At 46.0% G+C, this 27537-nt stretch overlaps 1 protein-coding gene across 1 annotated transcript in view; it reads left to right on the top strand.

Annotated features, from left to right (window-relative positions):
* LOC139269202 (tenascin-R-like) overlaps window positions 1-27537 on the top strand; it is a 465249-nt gene that overhangs the window by 157073 nt on the left and 280639 nt on the right. The window contains exon 5 of the mRNA XM_070888294.1: window positions 21265-21741. Within this exon, the coding sequence (XP_070744395.1) occupies window positions 21265-21741 (477 nt within the window). The remainder of the gene's footprint in view (window positions 1-21264; window positions 21742-27537) is intronic.

The raw sequence follows: 27537 nt of genomic DNA on the forward strand, positions 1-27537 counted from the left end.
CCCTATAATATCCCCATCAGTATCGTATAGCCCCATAATATCCCCATCAATATCGTATATCCCTATAATATCCCCATCAGTATCGTATATCCCTATTATATTGGCATCAACATCATATATCCCTATAATATTCCCATCAATATCACCTATTCCCATAATATCCTCATCAGTATCGCATATCCCAATAATATCCCCATCAATATCGTATATCCGTATAATATCCCCATCAGTATCGTACATCTCTATAATATCCGCATCAGTGCCTTTTATCCCCATTATATCCCCATCAATATCGTATATCCCTATAATATTTTCATCAGTATCATATATCCCCATAATATCCCCATCAGTATCGTATATCCCTATAATATCTCCATCAGTGTCGTATATCCCTATAATTTCCCCATCAGTGCCATATTTCCCTATAATAACCGCATCAATATCGTATATCCCTATAATATGCCCATCAGTATCGAATATCCCTATAATATCCCCATCAGTATCGTATATCCCCATAATATCCCCATCAGTATCGTATATCCCTATAATATCTCCATCAGTGCCATATTTCCCTATAATAACCGCATCAATATCGTATATCCCTATAATATGCCCATCAATATCGAATATCCCTATAATATCCCCATCAGTATCGTATATCCCTATAATATGCCCATCAATATCGAATATCCCTATAATATCCCCATCAGTATCGTATATCCCTATAATATCCCCATCAATATTGTATATCCCTATATTATCCCCATGTGCCGGATATCCCGATAATATCCCCATCAATATCATATATCCCTATAATATCCCCATCAGTGCCGTCTATCCCTTTAATATCCCCATCAGTATCGTATATCCCTATAATATCCCCATCAATATTCTATATCCCTATAATATCCTCATCAGTGCCGTATATCCGCATAATATCCCCATCAGTATCGTACATTCCTATAATATCCCTATCAATATCGTGTATCCCTATAATATCCCCATCACTGCCATATATCCCTATAATATCCCCATCAAAATCGTATATCCCTATAATATCCCCATCCGTGCCGTATATCCCTATAACATACCCATCATTATCGTATATCGCCATAATATCCCCATCAGTGTCATATATCCCTATAATATCGACATCAGTATCGTATATCCCGATAAAATCGCCATCAGTGCCGTATATCCCCATCAGTATCGTATATCCCTATAATATCCCCATCAGTATCGTATATCCCTATAAAATCCCCATCAGTGCCGTATATCCCCATCAGTATCGTATATCCCTATAATATCCCCATCAGTATCGTATATTCCTATAATATCCCCATCAATATCGTATATCCCCATAATATCCCCATCAGTGCCCTATATGCCTATAATATCCCCATCGGTATCGAATATCCCTATAATATCCCCATCAGTGCCGTATATCCCGAGAATATCCCCATCAATATCGTATATCCCTATAATATCCCCATCAATATCGTATATCCCTATAGTATCCCCATCAGTGCCGTATATCCCTATAATATCCACATTAGTATCGTATATCCCTTTAATATCCCCATCAGCATCATATATCCTCATAATATCCCCATCAATATCGTATATCCCTATAATATCCCCATCTGTATCGTACAGCCCTATAATATCCCCATCAGTATCCCCATCAGTATCGTACATTCTTATAATATCCCTATCAATATCGTGTATCCCTATAATATCCCCATCAGTGCCATATATCCCTATAATATCCCCATCAAAATCGTATATCCCTATAATATCCCCATCCGTGCCGTATATCCCTATAACATACCCATCATTATCGTATATCGCCATAATATCCCCATCAGTATCGTATATCCACATAATATCCCCATCAGTATCTTATATCCCTATAATATCCCCGTGCTGTATATCCCTATAATATCCCCATGAGTATCGTATATCCCGATAATTTCCACATCAGTATCGTATATCTCTATAATATCCCCGTCAGTGCCGTATATCCCTATAATTTCTTCATCAACATCGTATATCCCTATAATATCCCCATCAGTGCCGTATATCCCGATAATATCCCCATCAGTGCCATATTTCCCTTTAATATCCCCATCAGTGCCGTATCTCCATATAATATCCCCATCAGTATCATATATCCCTATAATATCCCCATCAGTATCGTATATCCCTATAATATTCCCAACAGTATCGTATATCTCTATAATATTCCTATCAATATTGTATATCCCTATAATATCCCCATCAGTATCGTATATCCCCATCAGTATCATATATCCCTATAATATCCCCATCAGTATCGTATATCCGTATAATATTCCCAACAGTATCGTATATCCCTATAATATCCCTATCAATATCGTATATCCCTATAATATCCCCATCAGTGCCATATATCCCTATATTATCCCCATCAGTATCGTATATCCCTATACTATTCCCATCAGTATCGTATATCCCTATAATATTCCTATCAATATTGTATATCCCTATAATATCCCCATCAGTATCGTATATCCCCATCAGTATCATATATCCCTATAATATCCCCATCAATATCGTATATCGACATAATATCCCCATCAATATCGTATATCGACATAATATCCCCATCAGTGCCATATATCCCTATAATATCCCCATCAATATCGTATATCCCTATAATATCCCCATCAGTGCCGTATATCCCTATAATATCCCCATCAGTAGCGTATATCCCGATAATATCCCCATCAGTATCGCATATCCCTGTAATATCCTAATCAGTATCATATATCCCTATAATATCCCATCAATATCGTATATCCCTATAATATCCCCATCAGTGCCATATATCCCTATAATATCCTCATAAATATCGTATATCCCTATAATATCCCCATCAGCGCCGTATATCCCTATAATATCCCCATTAATATCGTATATGCCTACTTTATTCCCATCTGTGCTGTATCTCCCGATAATATCCCCAACAATATCGTATATCCCTACAATATCCCCATCAATATCATATATCCCTATAATATCCCCATCAATGTCGTATATCCCTATCATATCCCATCACTTTCGTATATCCCTATAATATCCCGATCAGTATTGTATATCCCTATAATATCCTCATCAATATCATATATCCCCATAATATCCCCATCAGTATCGTATATCCCTATACTATTCTCATCAGTATCGTATATCCCCATAATATTCCCATCAATATTGTATATCCCCATAATATCCCCATCAGTATCGTATATCCCTATAATATCGCCATCAATATCCTATATCCCTATAATATCCTCATCAGTGCCATATATCCGTATAATATCCCCATCAATATCATATATCCCTATAATATCCCCATCAGTGCCGCATATCCCTATAATATCCCCGTCAATATCGTATATCGCCATAATATCCCGATCAGTGTCATATATCCCTATAATATCCCCATCAATATCGTATATCACCATAATATCCCCATCGATATCATGTATTCCTATAATATCCCCATCAGTATCATATATCCCTATAATATCCCCATCAATATCGTATATCCCTATAATATCCCCATCAGTATCGTACACACCTATAATATCCCCATCAATATCGTATATCCCTACAATATCCCCATCTGTGCCATATATCCCTATAATATCCCCATCAGTATCGTACATCCCTATAATATCCCCATCAATATCGTATATCCCTATAATATCCTCATCAGTATCGTATATCCCTATAATATCCCCATCAGTATTGCATATCCCTATAATATCCTAATCAGTGTCATATATCCCTATACTATCCCCATCAGTATCGTATATCCCCATAATATCCCCATCAATATCGTATATCCCAATAATATCCTCATTAATATCGTATATCCCCATAATATCCCCATCAGTATCGTACATCCATATAATATCCCAATTAATATCGTATATCCCCATAATATCCACATCCATATCGTATATCCCTATAATAACCCGATCAATATCGTATATCTCTACAATATCCCCATCAGTATCGTATATCTCTATAATATCCCCATCAATATCGTATATCCCTACAATATCCCCATTAGTGCCATATATACCTATAATATCCCCATCAATATTGTATACCCCCATAACATCCCAATCAATATCGTATATCCCTATAATATCCCCATCTGTATCATACAGCCCTATAATATCCACATCAACATCATATATCCCTATAATATCCGCATCAGTGCCGTATATCACGATAATATCCGCATCAATATCGTATATCCCAACAATATCCCAATCAATATCGTATATCCCTATAATATCCCCATCAGTGCCGTATATCCCTATACTATCCCCATCAATATCATATATTCCCATAATATCCTCATCAGTATCGTATATCCCAATAATATCCCCATCAATATCGTATACCCCTATAATATCCACATCAGTATCGTACATCCCGATAATATCCCCATCAGTTTTGTATATCCCTATAATATCCCCATCAGTGCCGTATATCCCCATAATATCCCCATCAATATCGTATATCCCTATTATATCCCCATCAGTATCGTGTATCCCCATAATATCCCGATCAGTATCGTATATCTCTATAATATCCCGATCAATATCTTATATCCCAATAATATCCCCATCAATATCGTATATCCCTCTAATATCCCTATCAATATCGTATATCCCTATAATATCCCCATCAATATCGTATATCCCTATAATATCCCATCAGTATCGTACATCCCTATAATATCCCCATCAGTATCGTATATCCTTATAATGTCCCCATCAGTGCCGTATATCCCCATAATATCCCGATCAATATCGTATATCCCTATTATATCCCCATCAGTATCGTATATCCCTATAATATCCCCATCAGTATCGTTCATCCCTATAATATTCCATCAGTATCGAACATCCCTATAATATCCCCATCAATATCGTGTATCCCTATAATATCCCCATCAGTATCGTATATCCCTATCATATCCCCATCAATATCGTATATCCCCATAATATCCCCATCAGTATCGTATATCCCTATAATATCTCATCAATATCATATATACCCATAATATCCCCATCAATATCGTATATCCCTATAATATCCTCATCAATATCGTGTATCCCCATAATATCCCGATCAGTATCGTATATCTCTATAATATCCCGATCAATATCGTATATCCCTCTAATATCCCTATCAATATCATATATCCCTATAATATCCCCATCAATATCGTATATCCCTATAATATCCCATCAGTATCGTACATCCCTATAATATCCCCATCAGTATCGTATATCCCTATAATGTCCCCATCAGTGCCGTATATCCCCATAATATCCCCATCAATATCGTATATCCCAACAATATCCCCATCAATATCGTATATCCCCATAATATCCCCATCAGTATCATACATCCCTATAATATCCCCATCAACATGCCTCAATTATTCCCTTAATTATTGTCCGCTCCACTGTGAAGTTATTATTTAGGGGCCTATAAACTACGCCCACCAGTGACTTTTTCCCCTTACTATCTCTAATCTCCACTTACAATGATTCAACATTTTGTTCATTAGAGCCAATATCGTCTCTCACAACTGCCCTGATATCATCCTTTATTAACAGAGCTACCCCACCTCCTTTCCCTTCTTGTCTATCTTTCCGAATTGTCAGATACCACTGTATGTTTAATTCCCAGTCTTGGCCACCCTGCAACCACGTTTCTGTAATGGCCACCAAATCATACCCATTTGTAATTATTTGTGCCGTCAACTCATTTACTTTATTTCGAATGCTGCGTGCGTTTAGGTCGTGTTTTCATACAAGTTTTTAAACCATGATTTTTAGTTTTGATCCCTCCTGCAGCCCCTTTATATTCATACATATTGTCCCTTCCTATCACCTTGTGGTTTATACTTACCCCAGTGCTACTCTGCTCTGTTGCCTCCTGCCTTTTGCATTCTTTCTTGGGGTCCTGGTCATCTGAGCTCTCACTCACTCTAACTAGCTCAGAGCCCTCTCCTGGGTTCCGAATACTCCTCGCATTGAGGCACAGAGCTTTCAGGCTTGCCTTTTTATTACACTTTGACCCTTTAGAATTTTGCTGTACAGTGGCCCTTTTTGTTTTATGCATTGGGTTTCTCTGCCCTCCACTTTTACTCATCTCCTTTCTGTCTTTGGCTTCTGTCTCCATTTTGTTTCCCTCTGTCTCCCTGCATTGGTTCCCATCCCCCTGCCATATTCGTTTAACTCCTCCCCAACAGCACAAGCAAACACTCCCCCTAGGACATTGGTTCCGGTACTGCCTAGGTGCAGACCGTCCAGTTTGTACTGGTCCCAACTCCCCCAGAACCGGTTCCAATGCCCCAGGAATTTGAATCCCTCCCTGCTGCACCATTGCTCAAGCCATGTATTCATCTGAGCTCTCCTGCGATTCCTACTCTGAATAGCACGTGGCACTGGTAGCAATCCCGAGATTACTACTTTGAGGTCCGACTTTTTAATTTAACTCCTAGCTCCTTAAATTCGTCTCGGAGGACCTCATCGCTTTTTTTACCTCTATCGCTGGTACCAATGTGCACCACGACAACTGGCTGTTTACCCTCCCTTTTCAGAATGTCCTGCACCCGCTCCGAGACATCCTTGACCCTTGCACCAGGGAGGCAACATACCATCCTGGAGTCTTGATTGCGGCCGCAGAAACGCCTATCTATTCCCCTTACAATTGAATCCCCTATCACTATCACTCTCCCACTCTTTTTCCTGCCCTCCTGTGCAGCAGAGCCAGCCACGGTGCCATGAACTTGGCTGCTGCTGCCCTCCCCTGAGGAGTCATCCGCCTCAACAGTACTCAAAGCGGTGTATCTGTTTTGCAGGGGGATGACCGCAGGGCACTCCTGCACTACCTTCCTTGCACTGCTCTTCCTGCTGGTCTTCCATTCCCTATCTGGCTGTGGACCCTTCACCTGCAGTAAAACCAACTTGCTACACGTGCTACTCATGTCATTCTCAGCATTGTGGATGCTCCAGAGTGAATCCACCCTCAGCTCCAACTCCGCAACGCGATCTGTCAGGAGCTGGAGGTGGATACACTTCCCGCACACGTAGTCGTCAGGGACACCGGAAGTGTCCCTGAGTTCCCACATGGTACAGGAGGAGCATATCACGTCACCGAGCTCTCCTGCCATGACTTAACCTTTAGATATACTTAATTTGGCGACAACACTGTTAACAGGTTACTTACTGATATAAAAAAGAAAAAGAAAAGCTACTCACCAATCACTTACCCCTTTGGCTGTGACGTCACCTTTTGATTTCTTTCTACTTCTTTTTTGCTTTTTCTCCCGGCTGGAGCTGTACAAGCTGGGCCTTTATAGACCTCACCATGCACCCCGGACACGTGCTGCTTGAACTGCCGCTCCTCCTCCGACTATGTGCCTTTATAGACCTCACCACGCACCCCGGACACGTGCTGCTCGAACTGCCGCTCCTCCTCCGACTATGTACCTTTGTAGACCTCTCCACGCACCCCGGACTCACGCTGCTCGAACTGCCGCTCCTCCTCCGACTATGTGCCTTTATAGACCTCACCACACACCCCGGACTCACGCTGCTCGAACTGCCGCTCCTCCTCCGACATTGGGCCTTTATAGACCTCACCACACACCCCGGACTCACGCTGCTCGAACTGCCGCTCCTCCTCCGACTATGTGCCTTTATAGACCTCACCACACACCTCGGACACGCGCTGCTCGAACTGCCGCTCCTCCTCCGACATTGGGCCTTTATAGACCTCGCCACGCACCCCGGACACGTGCTGCTCGAACTTCCGCTCCTCCTCCGACTCTGGGCCTTTATAGGCCTCACCAAGCACCCCGGACTCACGCTGCTCGAACTGCCGCTCCTCCTCCGACTCTGGGCCTTTATAGGCCTCACCAAGCACCCCGGACTCACGCTGCTCGAACTGCCGCTCCTCCTCCGGCATTGGGCCTTTATAGACCTCACCACACACCCCGGACTCACGCTGCTCGAACTGCCGCTCCTCCTCCGACTCTGGGCCTTTATAGACCTCACCACACACCCCGGACTCACGCTGCTCGAACTGCCGCTCCTTCTCCGACTATGTGCCTTTATAGGCCTCTCCACGCACCCCGGACTCACGCTGCTCGAACTGCCGCTCCTCCTCCGATGTTGGGCCTTTTTCGACCTCACCACACACCCCGGACACGCGCTGCTCGAACTACCGCTCCTCCTCCGATGTTGGGCCTTTATAGACCTCACCACACACCCCAGACACGCGCTGCTCGAACTGCCGCTCCTCCTCCGACATTGGGCCTTTTGTAGGCCTCACCAGGCACCCCGGACTCATGCTGCTCGAACTCTATCCCCATCAGTATCGCATATCCCCATAATATCCTCATCAGTATCGTACATCCCTATAATATCCCCATCAGTATCGTACATCCCTATAATATCCCCATCAGTATCGTGTATCCCTATAATATACCCATCAGTATCGTTCATCCCTATAATATACCCATCAGTATCGAACATCCCTATAATATCGCCATCAGTATCATACATCACTATAATATCCCCAACAATATCGTATATCCCTATAATATCCTCATCAGTATCGTATATCCATATAATATCCCCAGCAAAATCGTACTTCCCTATAATAGCCCCATCAGTATCGTATATCCGTATAATATCCCCATCAGTATCGTATATCACTATAATATCCTCATCAGTATTGTATATCCCAATAATATCCCCAGCAATAGCGTACATCCCTATAATATCCTCATCAGTATCGTCTATCCGTATAATATCCCCATCAGTATCGTATATCCCTATAATATCCCCATCAGTGCCCTATATCCCGATAATATCCCCAACAGTATCGTATAGCCCCATAATATCCCCATCAATATCGTATATCCCTCTAATATCCACATCAGTATCGTACATCCCTATATTATCCCCATCAGTATCGTACATCCCTATAATATCCCCATCAGTATCGTGTATCCCTATAATATCCCCATCAGTATCGTATGTCCCTATAATATCCCCATCAGTGCCGTATATCTCTAAAATATTCCCATCAGTATCGTATAGCCCCATAATATTCCCATCAATATCGTATATCCCTATAATATCCCCATCAATATCGTATATCCTTATAATATCCCCATCTGTATCGTATATCCCTCTAATATCCCCATTAATATCGTATATCCCTATAATATCCTCATCAATATCGCATATCCCCATAATATCCCCATCAGTATCATACATCCCTATAATATCCCCATCAACATGCCTCAATTATTCCCTTAATTATTGTCCGCTCCACCGTGAAGTTATTATTTAGGGGCCTATAAACTACGCCCACCAGTGACTTTTTCCCCTTACTATCTCTAATCTCCACTTACAATGATTCAACATTTTGTTCATTAGAGCCAATATCGTCTCTCACAACTGCCCTGATATCATCCTTTATTAACAGAGCTACCCCACCTCCTTTCCCTTCTTGTCCATCTTTCCGAATTGTCAGATACCCCTGTATGTTTAATTCCCAGTCTTGGCCACCCTGCAACCATGTTTCTGTAATGGCCACCAAATCATACCCATTTGTAATTATTTGTGCCGTCAACTCATTTACTTTATTTCGAATGCTGCGTGCGTTTAGGTAGTTTTTTAATACAAGTTTTTAAACCATGATTTTTAGTTTTGATCCCTCCTGCAGCCCCTTTATATTCATACATATTGTCCCTTCCTATCACCTTGTGGTTTATATTTACCCCAGTGCTACTCTGCTCTGTTGCCTCCTGCCTTTTGCATTCTTTCTTGGGGTCCTGGTCATCTGAGCTCTCACTCACTCTAACTAGCTCAGAGCCCTCTCCTGGGTTCCGAATACTCCTCGCATTGAGGCACAGAGCTTTCAGGCTTGCCTTTTTATTACACTTTGACCCTTTAGAATTTTGCTGTACAGTGGCCCTTTTTGTTTTATGCCTTGGGTTTCTCTGCCCTCCACTTTTACTCATCTCCTTTCTGTCTTTGGCTTCTGTCTCCATTTTGTTTCCCTCTGTCTCCCTGCATAGATTCCCATCCCCCTGCCATATTCATTGAACTCCTCCCCAACAGCACGAGCAAACACTCTCCCTCGGACATTGGTTCTGGTCCTGCCTAGGTGCAGACCGTCCGGTTTGTACTGGTCCCACCTCCCCCAGAACCGGTTCCAATGCCCCAGGAATTTGAATCCCTCCCTGCTGCACCACTGCTCAAGCCATGTATGCATCTGAGCTCTCCTGCGATTCCTACTGTGACTAGCACGTGGCACTGGTAGCAATCCCGAGATTACTACTTTGAGGTCCTACATTTTAATTTAACTCCTAGCTCCTTAAATTCGTCTCGTAGGACCTCATCGCTTTTTTTACCTCTATCGTTGGTACCAATGTACACCACGACAACTGGCTGTTTACCCTCCCTTTTCAGAATGTCCTGCTCCCTCTCCGAGACATCCTTGACCCTTGCACCAGGGAGGCAACATTCCATCCTGGAGTCTTGGTTGCGGCCGCAGAAATGCCTATCTATTCCCCTTACAATTGAATCCCCTATCACTATCGCTCTCCCACTCTTTTTCCTGCCCTCCTGTGCAGCAGAGCCAGCCACGGTGCCATGAACTTGGCTGCTGCTGCCCTCCCCTGATGAGTCATCCGCCTCAACAGTACTCAAAGCAGTGTATCTGTTTTGCAGGGGGATGACCGCAGGGCACTCCTGCACTACCTTCCTTGCACTGCTCTTCCTGCTGGTCTTCCATTCCCTATCTGGCTGTGGACCCTTCACCTGCAGTAAAACCAACTTGCTACACGTGCTACTCATGTCATTCTCAGCATTGTGGATGCTCCAGAGTGAATCCACCCTCAGCTCCAACTCCGCAACGCGGTCTGTCAGGAGCTGGAGGTGGATACACTTCCCGCACACGTAGTCGTATATCCCAATAATATACCCATCAATATCGTATATCCCTATAATATCCCCATCAGTGCCAGAAATCTGCAATATCCTCATCAATATCATATGTCCCTATAATATCCCCATCAATATCGTATATCCCAACAATATCCCCATCAATATCGTATATCCCTATAATATCCCCATCAGTGCCGTATATCCCCATAATATCCCCATCAGTATTGTACATCCCTATAAGATACCCATCAACATGCCTCAATTATTCCCTTGATTATTGTCCGCTCCACCGTGAAGTTATTATTTGGGGGTCTATAAACTACGCCCACCAGTGACTTTTTCCCCTTACTATCTCTAATCTCCACTTACAATGATTCAACATTTTGTTCATTAGAGCCAATATCGTCTCTCACAACTGCCCTGATATCATCCTTTATTAACAGAGCTACCCCACCTCCTTTCCCTTCTTGTCTATCTTTCCTAATTGTCAGAATATGTTTAATTCCCAGTCTTGGCCACCCTGCAACCACGTTTCTGTAATGGCCACCAAATCATACCCATTTGTAATTATTTGTGCCGTCAACTCATTTACTTTATTTCGAATGCTGCGTGCATTTTTGTAGTGTTTTAATACAAGTGTTTAAACCATGATTTTTAGTTTTGATCCCTCCTGCAGCCCCTTTATATTCATACATATTGTCCCTTCCTATCACCTTGTGGTTTATACTTACCCCAGTGCTACTCTGCTCTGTTGCCTCCTGCCTTTTGCATTCTTTCTTGGGGTCCTGGTCATCTGAGCTCTCACTCACTCTAACTAGCTCAGAGCCCTCTCCTGGGTTCCGAATACTCCTCGCATTGAGGCACAGAGCTTTCAGGCTTGCCTTTTTATTACACTTTGACCCTTTAGAATTTTGCTGTACAGTGGCCCTTTTTGTTTTATGCCTTGGGTTTCTCTGCCCTCCACTTTTACTCATCTCCTTTCTGTCTTTGGCTTCTGTCTCCATTTTGTTTCCCTCTGTCTCCCTGCATTGGTTCCCATCCCCCTGCCATATTAGTTTAACTCCTCCCCAACAGCACTAGCAAACACTCCCCCTCGGACATTGGTTCCGGTCCTGCCTAGGTGCAGACCGTCCGGTTTGTACTGGTCCCACCTCCCCCAGAACCGGTTCCAATGCCCCAGGAATTTGAATCCCTCCCTGCTGCACCACTGCTCAAGCCACGTATTCATCTGAGCTCTCCAGAGTAGGAATTGCAGAATAGCACATGGCACTGGTAGCAATCCCGAGATTACTACTTTGAGGTCCGACTTTTTAAATTAACTCCTAGCTCCTTAAATTCGTCTCGTAGGACCTCATCGCTTTTTTTACCTCTATCGTTGGTACCAATGTGCACCACGACAACTGGCTGTTTACCCTCCCTTTTCAGAATGTCCTGTACCCACTCCGAGACATCCTTGACCCTTGCACCAGGGAGGCAACAGACCATCCTGGAGTCTTGGTTGCGGCCACAGAAACGCCTATCTATTCCCCTTACAATTGAATCCCCTATCACTATCGCTCTCCTACTCTTTTTCCTGCCCTCCTGTGCAGCAGAGCCAGCCACGGTGCCATGAACTTGGCTGCTGCTGCCCTCCCCTGATGAGTCATCCCCCTCAACAGTGTATCTGTTTTGCAGGGGGATGTCCGCAGGGCACTCCTGCACTACCTTCCTTGCACTGCTCTTCCTGCTGGTCTTCCATTCCCTATGTTGCTGTGGACACTTCACCTGCAGTAAAACCAACTTGCTACACGTGCTACTCATGTCATTCTCAGCATCGTGGATGCTCCAAAGTGAATCCACCCTCAGCTCCAATTCCGCAACGCGATCTGTCAGGAGCTGGAGGTGGATACACTTCCCGCACACGTAGTCGTCAGGGACACCGGAAGTGTCCCTGAGTTCCCACATGGTACACGAGGAGCATATCACGTCACCGAGCTCTCCTGCCATGACTTAACCTTTAGACATACTTAATTTGGCGACAACACTGTTAACAGTGTTACTGATATAAAAAAGAAAAAGAAAAGCTACTCACCAATCACTTACCCCTTTGGCTGTGACGTCACCTTTTGATTTCTTTCTACTTCTTTTTTGCTTTTTCTCCCGGCTGGAGCTGTACAAGCTGGGCCTTTATAGACCTCACCACGCACCCCGGACACGTGCTGCTTGAACTGCCGCTCCTCCTCCGACTATGTGCCTTTATAGACCTCACCACGCACCCCGGACACATGCTGCTCGAACTGCCGCTCCTCCTCCGACTATGTGCCTTTATAGACCTCACCACGCACCCCGGACTCACGCTGCTCGAACTGCCGCTCCTCCTCCGACTATGTGCCTTTATAGACCTCTCCACACACCCCGGACTCACGCTGCTCGAACTGCCGCTCCTCCTCCGACTCTGGGCCTTTATAGACCTCACCACACACCCCGGACTCACGCTACTCGAACTGCCGTTCCTCCTCCCACTATGTGCCTTTTATAGACCCCACCACACACCCCGGACACGTGCTGCTCGAACTGCCGCTCCTCCTCCGACTATGTGCCTTTTGTAGGCCTCACCACACACCCCGGTCTCACGCTGCTCGAACTCTATCCCCATCAGTGCAGTATATCCCTATAATATCCCCATCAGTATCGTACATTCCTATAATATCCCCATCAGTGCCGTATATCCCTATAAAATCCCCATCAGTATCGTACAACCCTATAATATCCCCATCAGTGCCGTATATCCCTATAATATCCCCATCAGTATCGTACATTCCTATAATATCCCCATCAGTGCCGTATATCCCTATAAAATCCCCATCAGTATCGTACAACCCTATAATATCCCCATCAGTATCGTGTATCCCTATAATATCCCCATCAGCATCGTACATTCCTATAATATCCCCATCAGTATCGTTCATCGCTATAATATCCCCATCAGTATCGTACATACCTATAATATCCCCATCAGTATCGTACATTCCTATAATATCCCCATCAGTGCAGTATATCCCTATAAAATCCCCATCAGTATCGTACAACCCTATAATATCCCCATCAGTATCGTACATTCCTATAATATCCCCATCAGTGCAGTATATCCCTATAAAATCCCCATCAGTATCGTACAACCCTATAATATCCCCATCAGTATCGTACATTCCTATAATATCCCCATCAGTATCGTTCATCGCTATAATATCCCCATCAGTATCGTACATACCTATAATATCCCCATCAGTATCGTACATTCCTATAATATCCCCATCAGTGCAGTATATCCCGATAATATCCCCATCAGTATCGTATATACATATAATAACCCCATCAGTATCGTATATCCCTATAATATCCTCATCAGTATCGTATATCTATATAATATCCTCATCAGTATCGTATCTCCATATAATATCCCCATCAGTATCGTATATCCCCATAATATCCCCATCAATTTCGTACATCCCTATAATATCCCCATCAGTATCGTATATCCCTATAATATCCCCATCAATATCGTACATCCCTATAATATCCCCATCAATATCGTATATCCCTATAATATCCCCATCAATATCGTACATCCCTATAATATCCCCATCGGTATTGTATATCCCTATAATATCCCCATCAGTATCGTATATCCCTATGGGCTGAAGGCACTGGCCCTTTCTGAATCTCTCTGTCCCTCTCTCCCTGTCTCTCCCTCGCTCTCTCTCTCTCTCTCTCTCTCTCTCTCTCTCTCGAGGTGTTTACTCTGGGTGAGAGCTGTGGGGATGGGCCTTCCCAAACCTCTCCCTCTCTCTCCCTCCCAGTCTCTCTCTCTCTTCCTCTCTCTTTCCCCATCTCTCTCTCCCTCCCTCTCTCACCCCCATCTCTCCCATCTCCCTCTCTCTCCCCCTCTCTTTTTCCTTCTCTTCCCCCCCCCTCGCCCTCTCTTCCCCCCCCCCCCCCACCCCCGACCTCTCCCTCTCCCTCACTCTCTCTCTCTCTCTCTCCCTCTCTCTGGGTGTATACTCTCAGTGTGTGCTGTGGGGACTAACTCTCTCCCTCGCCCTCTCTCTCCCCCCCTCCCTCTCCATCGCTCTCCCCCCATCTCTCCCTCTCTCCCTCTCTCTCTCTCCCTCTCTCACCGCCCCTCTCCCTCCCTCTCTCTCCCCACCCCCCCCCCTCCGCAGTTTCTCGTTCTCTCCCTCTCTCTTTCTCCCATCTCTCTCTGCCTCCCTCTCTCCCCCTGTCTCTTTCCTTCTCTCCCCCCTCAACCTCTCTTTCTCCCCCCTCACCCTCTCTCCCCCCCTCACCCTCTCCTTCTCCCTCTGTCTCCCCCCTCACCCTCTCCCTCTCCCTCTGTCTCCCCCCCTCCCTGTCACTCTCTCTCCCTCTCTCTCCCCCACCCCTCTCTCCATCTCTCTCCCTCTCCCTCTCTCTCCCCCCCTCTCCCTGTCACTCTCTCTCCCTCTCTCCCTCTCCCCCGCCCCTCTCTCCCCCTCTCCCCCCCCTCTCTCCCCCTCTCCCTCTCTCCCCCCTCCCTTTCTCCCTCTCTCTCTCTCTCTCTCTCTCTCTCTCCCTCTCTCTGGATGTGTACTCTCGGTGTGTGTTGCAGGATCTAGCCCTCTCCCTCTCTCCCCCCCACCTCTCCCTCTCCACCACCCCCGCCCCGCCCCGCCCTCTCCCCGTCCTCCCTCTCTCCCTCTCCCCCCCCCCACCCCCGCCCTCTCCCTCTCTCTCTCTCCGTCTCTCTGGGTGTGTACTCTCGGTGTTTGCTGTGGGACCTAACCCTCTCCCTCTCCCCCGCCATCCCTCTCTCTCTCTTTCCCTCTCCCTCTCTCTCCCCCCCCCTGTAAAGTCCTGACCCTGCAGTACAGACTTACATGAGGCACATGTTGAAGTCAAGGTCACTCTGTACCTGCACCTTTATTTCACAGCTCTCGAGTGCCACACTTGCCTGAGACCTGCCTTTATATACCTGTGTGGAACAGGTATGCAGTGTCTCCTGCAAGTGCACCCCTGATGGTAAAGTATGCTTGTGGTTACATGTCACATCTAGTTACAGTCATGTATAGCATGATAAGATACAGTTATATACAGTAGTGTGAGATACATGACATCACTCTACCCCAAGGTCTTATTGTCTTTATAGATTCAGTCTCTCAGGTGGTCTACGCTCTCACGTGGAGCGTCTTAGTTGTGGTTCAGTTGTTTGCCGTGGTGCCTGTTTTTCTTTCGGTGTGATTGCTGGTATCTCGCCTGGGCTGTCTGTTTCGTTCAGTATGATTGTTGGTGTCTCGCCTGGGCTGTCTGTTGAGACTGCCCTTTCCTCAGGTTGTTCCCTCTGTCTGTCCACCAGGCATGGTGTGAGTTCCACATTGTAGTCTGCCTCTGGTTCCGCAGTGTTGTTGGTGAATCTACTTTTTACTTGGTCTACATGCCTCCGGCAGGTTTGGCCATTGTCCATTTGTACAACCAGTAGCCTGTTTCCTTCCTTGTCTGTTACTGTCCCTGCAAGCCATTTGGGACCCCTGCCATAGTTTAGCACAAACACTTTGTCCCCTATCTCATTCCACCTCCCCCTCGAATTTCGGTCATGGTACTCAGTTAGCTTCCGGCGCTTTGCCTCAACAATTTCATGTATGTTTGGGAGGATTAACAAGAGCCTAGTCTTTAAGGTCTGTTTATCAATAGTTGTGCGGGAGGAACCCCAATCAACGAATTCGGACGAGATCTGTATGCCAGCAGCAGTTGCGACAGGCGGCTCTGCAGTGTGGGATCTTGTATTTGTAGCATGCCTTGTTTAACGATTTGCACTGCTCGCTCCGCCTGGCCATTGGAGACTGGCTTGAACGGTGCCGTCTTAACCTGATTTATGCCGTGGTCAATGATAAAATCTTGAAAGTCTGCGCTGGTGAAGCACGGACCATTATCACTGACCAATATGTCAGGAATTCTGTGCATTGCAAATATGGTTCCAAGGCTCTCCACAGTGGTGGAGGTAGTGCTCGAGTTTAAAATGGTGCACTCGAGCCACTTTGAAAATGCATCGACGACTACGAGGAACATTTTGCCCATGAATGGGCCTGCATAGTCTATATGCACCCGCGATCACGGTTTGGTGAGCCAGGGGCTTAGGGGGACCTCCCTGGGGGCATTACTGGGTTGGGCACAAATGGTGCACCGCCGGACGCAGAGCTCCAAGTCCGCGTCAATGCCAGGCCACCAGACGTGGGATCTGGCTATGGCCTTCATAAGGACGATCCCCGGGTGCTCGCGGTGGAGCTCCCGGACAAACGTCTCTCTGCCTCGCAAGGACATAATTACTCGGCTGCCCCACATCGGGCAGTCTGCCTGTAGTGATAAGTTCATGCATGCGTCTATGGAAAGGTTTGATCTCCTCGGGGCAGGCATCGCGAGCCTCTGCCGAGTCAGCAGTTAAAACACATCTTTTGACTCAGGATAACGTGGGGTCGCTGGTCGTCCAGAATCTGATTTGGCGAGCCGTCATGGGCGAACCTGTGGATTCAAAGGCATTGATTACCATGACCATTTCACAGTCCTGTTCGTCGCACCCTTCCGTGGTCGCCAGGGGTAGCCTGCTAAGTGCGTCGGCACAGTTGTCTGTGCCTGGTCTGTGCCTTATTGTGTAGTCGTAAGACGACAGCATGAGTGCCCACTGCTGAATGCGCGCCAAGGCGTTGGCGTTTATTGCCTTGCACTCAGATAGGAGGGACGTGAGGGGTTTGTGGTCGGTTTCTAATGCGAACTTGGCCCTATTGGTGCATCTTTTTGACACCGTACACGCACACGAGCGCCTCCTTCTCAACCATACTGTACCCGCGCTCCACCCGCGAAAGTTACCTGGAGTCATAAGCAATGGGTTGTAATTTACCCGCATCATTGACATGCTGTAAAACGCACCTGACCCCGTACGCTGATGCATCACATGTAAGAACTAGCTTTTTATCAAAAAAGGCTAAAACACTGTTGGAACATTGAAGGTGGTGTGCCTTATTGAAGGTGCGTTCCTGGGCGTCCCCCCAAAACCAATCGCACCCCTTCCTGAGTAGCACGTGGAGAGGCTCCAGCAGTGTGCTCAAGTTCTGCATAAAGTTCCCAAAGTAATTGAGTAGCCCGAGAAAGGCGCGCAGTTCCGAGACATTCCGGGGCCTGGGTGCCAGATGAATTGCTTCGGTTTTGGAATCTGTTGGGTGGATTCCATCAGCGGCAATCCTTCTGCCCAAAAATTCAACCTTGGGCGCGAGAAACAGACACTTGAATTTCTTAACTCTTACGCCTACCCGATCCAATCGACTTAGTACTTCCTCCAAATTGCGGAGATGGGAGTCGGTGTCCTTGCCTATGCTGAGTATGTCGTCTTGAAACACAACCGTCCCCGGGATGGACTTGAGCAGACTCTCCATGTTGCGCTGGAATATAGCAGCTGCTGACCTGATGCAGAATGGACGTCGATTGTACATGAAAAGGCCTCGATGTGTGTTGATGGTGGTGAGTAGCTTAGACTCTTCGGTCAGTTCTTGCGTCATATACGCAGATGTGAGATCTAGTTTCGAGAAAAGTTTTCCTCCAGCCAATGTGGCAAATAGGTCCTCCGCTCTGGGCAGCGGGTACTGGTCCTGTAGGGAGACTCTGTTTATGGTAGACTTGTAATCCCACAGATTCGTACGGATCCATCAGGCTTCATGACGGGGACGATGGGACTTGCTCAGTCGCTAGATTCCATGTTAATGCCTTCCCGCAGAAGCCGATCCAGTTCGTGTTCAATCTTTTCCCTCATCACATAAGGCACAGCTCTAGCCTTGTGATGGACCAGTCTGACATCCTGTGTGATGTAGATTTTAACTTTAGCCCCTTTGAAGGTGCCCACACCTGGTTGAAAGAGATGTTCAAAACGACTTAGAACTGTTGAGCAGGAGATCCGTTCCTCTGACGACATGGCGTGAACATCATCCCATTTCCAATTTAGTTTTGCCAGCCAGCTTCTCCCCAACAGTGCTGGGAGATCTCTGGGGACAATCCACAGGGGAAGTCGGTTGACCATCCCTTTGTGTGTGACTGAGAGCATGGCGCTGCCAAGGACTGGGATGATTTCTTTGGTATAGGTCCTTAGTTTGGTGTCTATCCTTGTGAGTTTTGGTCTGTTGCTTTTGAGCGGCCACAGCTGTTCAAATTGTTGGATGCTCATGAGAGATTGACTAGCTCCCGTGTCCAGTTTCATGTTGATGGGCATCCCATTGAGTAGGACCCTCATCATTATTGGAGGCATCTTGTTGTAAGAGCAGTGGACAGTGATCGTGTTGACCCGCTGTACCCCGGCGTCCCAGGCACTGTCCCCATCGTCTTCTGGTCCACTTTCCGACCCTTCCAATTCATATACCAGCCGAGCTGCTGTTTTTCTGCACATGCGAGCCAGATGCCCTGTCTCGTTGCAGTTTCTGCAAACAGTAGGCTGCAATCGACACCCCCTTGTTGAGTGCCTTCCCCCACATCTCCAGCACAGACCGCTTCCATTGTTTCCAAAGGATGAGCTGCGTCTGGCTGATCTCTCTTGAGCTTCTCTCAGTCTGTAGTTGATTGCTCGCATTGTGGGTTGATGAGGTGTGTTCATGTGGCCCTTGATGGCTTCTGGCACCACTGCCTGCTGTTGAAGGCCTGCTCTCCTGCCTTTGTCTCTGTGTGGGGGTAGCGGCTCGTTTCACGCTGTGAACCCCTTGTTCCGATGTTTTGTTCATTTTCGTACCCGCAGTATAGATCAACCTCGTTTCTTCTTCTCCTGCCAAGAATGTCTGTGCGACCAGTGCTGCTGCCTCTAGGGTCAAGTTCTTGGTCTCTATGAGCTTTCGGAATATGCCTGCGTGGCCTATTCCTTCAATAAAAAAGTCTCTCAGTACTTCTCTCCTTAGTTCATCGGATAACTCACATAAACTAGCCAGCCTCCGAAATTCCGCCACAAAGTCGGGTATGCTCTGGCCCACACAGCGTCTGTAGTTGTAGAACCTGTGTCTGGCCATGTGTAGGCTGCTCGCTGGCTTCAAGTGGTCTCTCACCAGTGTGCTCAACTCCTCAAACGACTTGCTTGCTGGTTTCTCGGGTGCCAGCAGTTCCTTCATTAAGGCATATGTTTTCGAGCCACAGCTGGTCAAGAGATGGGCTCTTCTCTTGTCTGCCTTATCGTCGCCCAACCAGTCTTTGCTTACAAAGCTTTGCTGGAGCCTTTCTATAAAGTCCTCCCAATTATCTCCAGCATTGTATTTCTCACCTGAGCCGTTGGTAGCCATTCTGTGGATTTTGTGATCCCGTAACTCGTCACCACTGTAAAGTCCTGACCCTGCATTACAGATTCACACGAGGCACATGCTGAAGTCAAGGTCACTCTGAAACTGCACCTTTATTACACAGCTCTCGAATGCCACACTTGCCTGAGACATGTCTTTATATACCTGTGTGGAACAGGTATGCAGTGTCTCCTGCAAGTGCACCCCTGGTGGTAAGGTATGCTTGTGGTTACAGGTCATATTTAGTTACAGTCATGTATAGCATGGTAAGATACAGTTATATACAGTCATGTGAGATACATGACACCCCCCTCGCCCTCTCCCTCTCTCTCTCTCCATCTCTCTTCCCCCCCACCCCTCCCTCTCTCCCTCTCTCTGGGTGTGTACTCTCGGTGTGTGCTGTGGGACCTAACCCTCTCCCTCTCCCTCTCTCCCACCAGCCCCCGCTCTCTCTCACCATCCCCCCGCCCCCCACCCCCTCTCTCTCTCTCTCGCCCTCTCTCTGGGTGTGTACTCTCGGTGTGTGCTGTGGGACCTAACCCACTCCCTCTCCCTCTCCCTCTCCCCCGCCCCCCCACCCCCTCTCTCTCTCTCTCTCTCTCCCTCTCTCTGGGTGTGTACTCTCGGTTTGTGCTGTGGGACCTAACCCTCTCTCTATCTCTCTCCCCCTCCCTCTCTCTTTCTGCCTCCCCCCCTCTCTCTCTCTCTCTCTCTCTCTCTCTCCCGCTCTCTGGGTGTGTACTCTCGGTTTGTGCTGTGGGTCCTAACCCTCTCTCTATCTCTCTCCCTCTCTCTCCCCCTCCCTCTCTCTTCCCGCCTCCCCCCTCTCTCTCTCTCTCTCTCTCTCCCTCTCTCCGGGTGTATACTCTCGGTTTGTGCTGTGGGACCTAATCCTCTCCCTCTCTCTCTAGGTCGGGTGGATTACGCACCAATTTGCAATGGGCACGGGAACTTTAGCATGGAGACGTGCGACTGTCGCTGTGAGTTTGGCTGGACGGGCAAGGGCTGCTCGGTGCCACCTTGCCTGGCCAACTGCACTGAGCACGGGGAGTGCATGGATGGACAGTGCGTCTGTGACCCAGGGTACACGGGGCAGGACTGCGGTGACTTGAGATGCCCCGGGGACTGCAGCGGGCATGGCCTGTGTGTGGAGGCAGAGTGTGTCTGTGAGGAGCTGTACAAAGGGAAGGACTGTGGGCTGCTCAAGTGCCCCAGCAAGTGCTCGGGACGTGGGCAGTGTGTCAACAACTCGTGCCTGTGCGATGAGGGTTACTCCGGGGAGGACTGCAACCAGCTGAGGTGCCTGAACGACTGCAGCAACAACGGGCTGTGCAGCCATGGGATCTGCTCATGTCAGGACGGGTACAGCGGAGAGGACTGTGCGGCAGGTAACGATGGAGTGCCAGCATGTTGTGGGGTCAGAGTGGGCTGACTGGAAGGGGGAATCGGGGTCTGAGCTCTGCTCTTTGCTCCAATGCCATTGCGCCAGAAATAATAGAAAAGCAAATTATAATTTAAATGGAGAAAAATTGCAAAGTGCTGCAGTACAGAGGGACCTGGGGGTCCCAGTGCATGAAACAAAAAAAGTTAGTGTTGTGGAAAAATATTTCCGAGACTGTATAATATATAAAGAGAGGTTTATTAAATCGGAGACAAAGCTTTGGGAGAAGTGTTAAAGACCCCTGTCTTTGAACCATCTTCTCAAATTGGTATCTGCAGTGAAGTCCTTTTATCTTACAAATTACATCACTTTACAACACATGCTTTAGCACTACAAAGCTGTTACTATCGAAGGCTAAGCTTTTGATATATAACCCATCCTGCATTGTGACAGGGCAGTATAAACAAGTGCAGGCTTTTGACACCGGTATAAACAAACATACACAGCACTTAACTCTCCAGTGTTCATTATCTCACTTTCCTATCTTCATTAACTCAAGGCCAGCATACCTTAAAGTCTAACTGTTTTTTGTATATAATGCATTGTCCCTTACAAAATTCATTAAAGGGGAAAATAAAACAAATGTTTGGTCCCGTATACTAGTCCAGTATATGTCCAAAAATCCGCTCCAACAGTTAGTATGCAGATACAGCAAGTGATCAGGAAGGCAAATTGAATGTTGGCTTTTATTGCAAGGTGGATAGAGTATAAAAGCAGAGAAGTCTTGCTACAACTGTACAGGGTACTGGAGTACTGCGTACAGTTTTGGTCTCTGTATTTAAGGAAGGATATATTTGCATTGGAGGCTGTTCAGAGAAGGTTCACTCGCGTTGTGTATGCAATAACTGTTAAACTGAGTACTGTTTAACTCCAAGAGGTATGACCTTGGCTCTGCTTTATTAAGGCCCAAAGTGACTAATATACAAAATGGCTGGCCTTTTATACTTAGGCTGCACACACGTGCGTGCAGCCCAATGGCCTCCAACAGTGACGCCATCGAGTGACTAGTGATCTTAAAAGTACATACATGACAACTGGGTTGATTCCGGGAATGAGGGGGTTGACTTATGAGGAAAGGTTGAGTAGGTTGGGCCTCCACTCATTGGAGTTCAGAAGAATGAGAGGTGATCTTATCAAAATTTATCGGATAATAAGGGGGCTCGACAAGGTGGATGCAGAGAGGATATTTTCACATAGGGGTAACTAAAATTAGGGGACATTGTCTCAAAATAAGGGGCCATCCATTTAAAACTTAGATGAGGAGGAATTTCTTCTCTCAGAGGGTTGTAAATCTGTGGAATTCTCTGCCCCAGAGAGCTGTGGAAGCTGGGTCATTGAATATATTTAAGGTGGAGATAGACAGATATTTGAGGGATAAGGGAGTAAAGGGTTATGGGGAGTGGGCAGGGAAGTGGAGCTGAGTCCATGATCAGATCAGCCATGATCTTATTGAATGGTGGAACAGGTTCAATGGGCTAAATGGCCTACTCCTGCTCCTATTTCTTATGTTTTTGTGATTAAGCAGCAAGCGGAAAACTCGCCAGTTGGCATCGAGCATCTGTTTTACACGCTGAAATCGGTCGGAAGTAAAATGGTGCCAGATGTAAAACAGGCAGACAATCCCAACACATCAGATAGATTTGGTGCCATCAGCCCACCTCTCCACCCCACAGACGGACCATGGAGTGAGGTTTATGGAGGGACGATGTTGAGAAAGTTCACTGCGACATCAGTCAGGTCTCGGGCAGATTTGGAGCAGGAAACTTTAGGAGGAGATACAGCTAGAGGGAGGGTGGGTGTTGCCGACTATGATACGATGTGAGAAACAGAGGTGGGGGAGGAGAGCGCGACAACGGGGTCTCCCCAGATATTAGGGGCTCAGGTTACTCATTCCACTGACACGCCAGGTATTTCAGCTTTCCAGACAGACTTTGTGCAGGATAATGATTACAATTACTGCAGAGCTCAGGGAGATAGACACACGTCTCTCTGTAAAGACCGGTAATTTGCGATCAACGGCACGCCAAAGGCATCCGCGAGATCTGTGGCGAGGCGTTTGTCTCTGTCGACGTACAGTGGAGATCAGTGCAGTGTGGTGGGAATTCCAGAGCTGCTGGGATGGCAACAAGCTGTCGAAGCAGCCAGTCAGAATGCAGAATGAATTCTCACAGATAGAGAACCAAGAAGTGAAGAAGCTACTTTTAAAAATATAATGGAGAACGAAACAAAGACTGGGGCACTCGCATGGGGAAAAGGTTAACCTGAAGTTAATAAGAACCTTGAAAAATTATAATTCTTTATAAGATTCTTAATTTTGCCATTTTCATCATCGTAGACAACGTTGAGACCGCAACATTAAAAGGGGATGTTGAGGGCCATGTATGTTTAGCAGTCAATACGCTGTGATAGCCCCAGTTATAGCGAATCCAACAAGGTCGAACATTGAAGAGATATTAACAGTAATATTACCGCAGAAATGCCCATCTTCCATCAGTTTCCCTGGTTACACTGATTATCGGCGATGGAAGGGCCAGTGTCAGAGCAGGGAATGACACACAGCACACCAGCACTTCCGCCTGAAGATGTGCATTAGCTAAATCCTGACCGTGTGCTCACTTTCATCAGGGCATAACAGCAGAGGCAGTATTTACCCAGCACAAATTCCACACCAATACCTATACCCGGCTCCATGTGATAGAGATACACTCCCTGTGATACAGATAAACGTCTCCCTGTGATATAGATACACGTCTCCGTGTGAGGAAGATACACATCACTCTGTGATACAGATACACGTCTCCCTGTAACATAGATACACGCCTCCCTGTGATATAGATACACGCCTCCCTGTGATATAGATAGACGCCTCCCTGTGAGATAGCTACACGCCTCCCTGGGATATAGATAGACGCCTCCCTGTGAGATAGAGACACCTCTCCCTGTGATATAGATACACCTCTCACTGTGATATAGATAAACGTCTCCCTGTGATATAGATACACGTCTCCCTGTGATATAGATACACGTCTCATTGTGATATAGATAAACGTCTCCCTGTGATATAGATACACGTATCCCCGTGATATAGATACATGTCTCCCTGTGATATAGATACACTCCCTGTGATATAGATACACGCCTCCCTGTGATATATTTACACGTCTCCCTGTGATATAGATACACGTCTCCCTGTGATATAGATACACGTCTCCCTGTGATATAGATACACGTCTCCCTGTGATATAGATACACGTCTCCCTGTGATATAGAGACACGTCTCCCTGTGATATAGATACACCTCTCCCTGTGATAGAGAGACACGTCTCCCTGTGATATAGAGACACGTCTCCCTGTGATAAAGATACACCTCTCCCTGTGATATAAATACATGTCTCCTGGCGATATAGATACAGGTCTCCCTGTGATATAGATACACGTCTATCTGTGATATAGATACACCTCTCCCTGTGATATAGAGATACGTCTCCCTGTGATAAAGATACACCTCTCCCTGTGATATAAATACATGTCTCCCTGTGACATAGACACGTGGCTCCCTGTGATACAGATACATGTCTTGCTGTGATATAGATACACTCTGTGTGACATAGATACACTCTGTGTGATATAGATGCATGTCTCACTGTGATATAGATACTCGTCTCTCTGTGATATAGATACATGTCTCCCTGTGATATAGATACATGTCACCCTGTGATATAGATACACGTCTCCCTGTGATATAGAGACACGTCTCCCTGTGATCTAGATACACTCTCTGAGATATAGATACATATCTTCCTGTGATATAGATACATGTCTCCCTGTGTTATAGATACACGTCTCCCTGTGATATAGATACACGTCTCCCTGTGATATAGATACACATCTCCCTGTGATATAGATACACGTCTCCCTTTGATATAGAGACACGTCTCCCTGTGATATAGAGACACGTCTCCCTGTGATATAGAGACACGTCTCCCTGTGATATAGATACGTCTCCCTGTGATATAGAGACACGTCTCCCTGTGATATAGATACACGTCTCCCTGTGATATAGATACACGTCTCCGTGTGATATAGAGACACGTCTCCCTATGATATAGAGACATGTCTACCTGTGATATAGATAAACTGTCCCTCTGATATAGATAAATATCTCCCTGTGATACAGAAACACACCCTGTGATATAGATGCTCTCCCTGTGATATAGATACATTACCTGTGATATAGATACACATCTCCCTGTGATATAGATTCACGTCTCCCTGTGATATGGATACACGTCTCACTGTGATATAGATACACGTATCCCCCAGATATCGATACATGTCTCCCTGTGATATAGATACACTCCCTGTGATATAGCTACCCGCCTCCCTGTGATATAGCTACATGCCTCCCTTTGATATAGATCAACGCCTCCCTATGAGATAGATACATGTCTCCGTGTGAAATAGATACACACCTCCCTGTGAGAGAGATAGATGTCACCCTGTGAAATAGATACACTCTCTGTGATATAGATACATATCTTCCTGTGATATAGATATATGCCTCCCTGTGATATAGATACACTCCCTGTGATATAGATACATGTCTCCCAGTGATATAGATACAGGTCTCCCTGTGATATAGATACACATCTCCCTGTGATATAGATACGGGTCTCCCTGTGATATAGATACACCGCTCCCTGTGATATAAATACATGTCTCTCTGTGATATAGCTACACGCCTCCCTGTGATATAGATACACGCCTCCCTGTGAGATAGAGACATGTCTCCATGTGAAATAGATACATGTCTCCATGTGAAATAGATACATGTCACCCTGTGAAATAGATACACACTCTGTGATATAGATACATATCTTCCTGTGATATAGATATACGCCTCCCTGTGATATAGATACACTCCCTGTGTTATAGATACACGTCTCCCTGTGAGAAAGATACACGTCTCCCTGTGATATAGATACACTCGCTGTGATTTTGATACAGGTCTCCCTGTGATATAGATTCACGTCTCACTGTGATATAGATACATGCCTCCCTGTGAGATAGCTACACGCCACCCTGTGAGATAGCTACACGCCTCCCTGTGATACAGATAGACGCCTCCCTGTGAGATAGAGACACGTCTCCCTGTGATTATAGATACACATCACCCTGTGATACAGATACATGGATCCCTGTGATATAGATACACTCCCTGTGAGATAGATATACGTCTCCCTGTGATAGAGATACATGTCTTCCTGTGATATAGATACACTTCTCCCTGTGATATAGATACACGTCTCCCTGTGATAGAGATACATGTCTTCCTGTGATATAGATACACTTCTCCCTGTGATATAGATACACTTCTCCCTGTGATATAGATACATGTCTTCCTGTGATATAGATACATGTCTCACTGTGATATAGATACACGTCTCCCTGTGATATAGATACACGTCTCCCTGTGATATAGATACACGTCTCCCTGTGATATAGATACACGTCTCCCTGTGATATAGATACACGTCTCCCTGTGATATAGATACACGTCTCCCTGTGATATAGATACACATCTATGTGATATAGATACACTCCCGGTTTTATCGATACATGTCCTCCTGTGATATAGATATATGTCTCCCTGTGATACAGATACACGTCTTCCTGTGATATAGATACTCGTCTCCCTGTGATTATAGATACACTTCACCCTGTGATACAGATACATGGATCC

Source organism: Pristiophorus japonicus, chromosome 8, assembly GCF_044704955.1.
Source record: "Pristiophorus japonicus isolate sPriJap1 chromosome 8, sPriJap1.hap1, whole genome shotgun sequence".
NCBI lineage: Eukaryota > Metazoa > Chordata > Chondrichthyes > Pristiophoridae > Pristiophorus > Pristiophorus japonicus.